General features: G+C 39.3%; 1 protein-coding gene across 1 annotated transcript in view; it reads right to left on the bottom strand.

The window, feature by feature from the left end:
• Positions 1-619: 619 nt before the first annotated feature.
• Positions 620-4,217, bottom strand: part of ST8SIA1 (ST8 alpha-N-acetyl-neuraminide alpha-2,8-sialyltransferase 1) — a 209,259-nt gene continuing 205,661 nt past the window's right edge. Inside the window, exon 5 of the mRNA XM_007946778.2 lies at positions 620-1,106. Within this exon, the coding sequence (XP_007944969.1) occupies positions 620-1,106 (487 nt within the window). The remainder of the gene's footprint in view (positions 1,107-4,217) is intronic.

Genomic DNA, 4,217 nt, shown 5'->3' with positions numbered 1-4,217 from the left:
CAAGTCTTTAAAAAGGAAAGGAATTATATTTAACATAGACTTGGACTTGGTTCAACAAATCACAATAATCAGCTGTAGCATTTTAATATCCTTATTACTCAGTAAGGGATTTTTTTTTTAGTCTACCCCAGCAATCACCCATTGCCCCTAAATAGGGCAAAAATAAATAATAATTTTTAAAAAAGGTTATGTTCTAAACCTAATCAGACAGGTTTGTTTTTAAATTAAGCCAGTTTGTGTTGATAATCAGCAACACTTTCCGCCAGCATTCCCCTTCCTCTAACACAATGAGTTCATCAGCCTCAGTAACTAGAGGTCCATCTTGTGTATGCGCTGTGTCTTCTAGATTCAAACTGTGTAAACAACATCATATCATTAGCATTTTACCAGCTGAAAATCCACAATGTGCTATAAAATATGTCACAGAACATTTCTGTTCTTATATATCCTCTAAGTTCACATCAAAGTAGAGATTTCCTTGGGTTTTCGTTGTCTTTTTTTTTTGTCTTTCCAAATGGCCCATCCAAATCCATGAAACAACTTGACCATTTTCTTCTGGAGTCACATAGAAAACCTAACAAAAATACCCTGGCTCAGTTTTTTTCTTTTCTTGTAGTCCCTAGGAAGTGGGTTGAAGTGAGGTGTTCTCACATGGGTCTAGCTGCATTCTCAGTGCACCGATTTTATGAAGATACCAGAGTTGGAGAAATTCCTCTGGCATGGCATGGAAGCCAGAAAATGGCAAGACGTTATCATAATAGTGGTGGCTGATGGGCTGCTCATGCATATTCACAGAGAAGGGCCAGAAGCCATAGATGGCCACCTCTTCACAGAGCCCCAAGGCTGCACTCACCAAAAAAAGTCCTGTGGACAGGCGCTTAGCATGAATTCCTCTATTTTTCCAGAACTTTCCAATGCTACGAAGAAAGTTGGGGTTAGCAAAAAGCACTGTTTGATTGGCACCAACATCAGACAGTGTATAATAAACCCGGAGGGATGGCTCTGTTCCTGTCTTCATAGAAAATGCAGGCATGTAGATGTAACTGTGGTTATAGATTTTCATGTTGTCCACAAATGTCTTTCTGGACCAAAGCAGGTTTTGAAACCTATGAAAGAGAAGAAGCTCAATTAAACCTGGAAAAATCTACTCTATTGTTTTTCTGATGGCCTTGGTGGCTCACATCGTCTCAGCAAAAACATGTACAACATTTTGCTTGCATTTAAATTCTCCTTGAATTTACCAGTTATCTCTCATCAAATAGCCCAGTTTCCCACCACCCTAAAGTTGATGCATTTGAATTACCGTGTTAGTGAAGAATGTTGAGTATACCATATGTTAGAAGAATGAACAAATCTGTCCTGGAAGAAAGTATAGCCAGAATGTTTCTTAGAAAGGAGAATGGCTAAACTTTGTTTCACATACTTTGGACATTTTATCAGGAAAGATAAGTCCACAGTAACCCCTGGAGAAGGGCAGAATGCTTGGTAAAGTAGCGGGTCAACAAAAAAGAGGAAGAGCCTCAGCGAGATGGGTTGACACAGTTGTTGCAACAATGGGCTTAAACATGGCAATAACTGTGAAGAATGGCACAGGACTGGTGGTGTTTTGTTCTGTTGTACGTAGGGTCACTATGAGTCAGAATCAACTCAAGGGCATCTAACAACAAAAGTGTTAAACTCAGGTTAATATTCTTTAAAGTTTTTTTTTTTTTTTCTGGACTAAAATGAATTGTACAGTTTGTTCTTTTCTAGATTGTATTCTCTAGAATGCAAAATGGTTTAATACTCATCAATGTTCATCACAAAGGATGCTGGGGAGAGTTTTGATAAAACCTACATAAGCAATCTGGCATAAGCACAGGGATGGTTTCCTCATCTGCAAATTAAAGGAACTATTTCTAAGATATGTCTTCTACTCAAAATCCATGATTCCATAAGCATGCAGATAAATAAATGCTACACTGTAACTATAATATTACATGGAAAAGAAGGACTTGTTACTATTATAAAATGATACTTTGAGTTGCTCATATAGCTCACTCCCCCCAAATTCTACTATTCTATGTTCTTTCCATGTGGATTACATAGAGAGAAAAGATCTCTAGTTAAAATGTATTCAACTAAAATGTTTGCTATACCTTCTATGTACCAGGAACTGAGAGTTTAAAATGAATGATACAATTTTGATCTCAAGAAATTCAAGTCCAGCTGTGGAAATAAAAATATAAAATATAAATGTGTACATGTTCTACGTGAGCAGTTGATAGTTGTATAAAGTACTAGAGAACATAGATAAAATATAATTCTGCCTTCAGAGGGGAAGTGGCCATATAGCTGGCCCAACAAAGGGGAAACCAGAAATTCTTATCAGCTCATACAGTGTTGACAGCCAGGTTCACAGTCCCCAGGCAGAATACTGAAACTGACTGGCCGAAGAGAAAAGACCTATGGATGATGACATTTGAGAGCCACTCAAGAGAATGTCAGCTTGTCACCTTCTTAGCTTACAATGAAGTCCATCTAAGAACAGGCCCAGTTTGCCACAGAGCTTCCAGTTGCTGAAGAACAGATAACCAAGTTCAGCAGACATTGAGGGAAGGTCTCCAGCATAAGAGTTGGAGAATAAAACAGAAGAACAAAGAAATTCAGAGGAAACCAAGACCATTCAAGAGGCAGAGGAAAGCCCTTAAAAATCTATCACTATATAAAAGTTACATAAAAAGATAAGAACAGGCAATATTATAAAGAGACCAAAGTTAGTTAGTGATTACTAGGGGCGAGAGGAGGAAGTCTGGTAGCACAGTGCCTAAGGCACTTGACTGCTAACCAGAAGGCTGGTGGTTCAAACCCACCAGCCACTCCATGGAAGGAAGTTTGGACAATCTACTTCCGTAGTGATACTGCCTCAGAAACCCAAGGAGGGGTCGCTATGAGTCAGGTCCAACTCGATGGCACATAACAACAATAGGGGCGAGAGGGGAGATGGTGGTGTAGAGCCTAAGACATTTGACTGCTAACCAGAAGGCTGGCGGTTCAAAGCCACCAGCCACTCCTTGGAAGGAAGGTTGTAGTGATACCACCTCCGAACCCAAGGAGGGGTATGAGTCAGATCCGACTCAACGGCAGTGAGGTCTTTTTTGAGGGGCCAGAGGGCGATGAAAGAGGATGGTGCTTATTGCTTATGGAGCATTGAGTTTTGGTTTCTGGTGATGCAAAAATCACATTAAGGTAAAGGGTTACACAGTTGATTAATATAATTGATGTCAATAAGTTATACAACTGTAAAAAGATGAACTGGCAAGTGTTGTGTGATGGACATATTCACATTAACTGTCACTACCACCACAACAAGGAGCAGCTGCTGAGGCTGCTTATGCACAGCCAAACACTTCATGAAGTTTGGGTTCTTGGTTTTGAGGTTTAGGGTCACGGTCTCATAGGATATCCCAGTTAATTGGTCTAATACCATGTTTAGTGCTGCTGTTTTACCTCTTACTTTGTTGTATTATACCTGAGGTCTTAAAAGCTTGCAAGCAGCCCTCCAAGGTATAAGGCTTGTCTCTATTTGCCTGGAGCAACAGAGGAAAAAGGAGAGTCAGGAATAGGAGGAAGAAATGGAATGTGTGGCTAATTGCCTCCATGAACAACTGCCTCTTTTGCCATGAGATCACTGGATGAAGCCTGATCGTCATTACTGAACATTTTGATCAAAGATTCCAGAGAAAAATCCTGATCAAAAGGGAGAAAATGCTGAAGAGAACTTCAAATTCTCATGGAATCCAGATTTTTTAGAGCTATTGAGGCTAGATGAACCCTGGAAACTACTACCCTGAGATAATCTTTAAACCTTAAATATTAAATAAAAAAATATTCCCCAAAGTCTTCTTTAAACCAAACAATGTTGTTGTTGTTTGCCACTGAGTTGGACCTGACTCATAGCGACCCAACAATAGTTTAGCTTAATTAGTAAAGAAATGCCTGTCTTGAGCATTGTGCTTTTTTAAAGAGCTATCTATACGGAGTCAAACTGACAACACAACTAGAAACACTGGATGGGAAACCTAGAAAGCAGTGAGCTTATGTTAATGGAGAAGGAACAACTCAGAAAAGGAGAGTGAGAATGATTGCATAATTTGAAGAATGTTGTCCATGTCCCTGAATTGTACATGTAGAAATTGTTGAATTGGTGTATGTTCTGCTGTGTATATTCTCAACAA

This window comes from Orycteropus afer, unplaced genomic scaffold (genome assembly GCF_000298275.1).
Source record: "Orycteropus afer afer isolate SDZICR_OR568_19922 unplaced genomic scaffold, OryAfe1.0 scaffold00171, whole genome shotgun sequence".
Taxonomy (NCBI): domain Eukaryota; kingdom Metazoa; phylum Chordata; class Mammalia; order Tubulidentata; family Orycteropodidae; genus Orycteropus; species Orycteropus afer.
The sequence above is the reverse complement of the archived record's forward strand: the minus strand, read 5'-3'. Positions and strand labels throughout refer to the sequence as shown.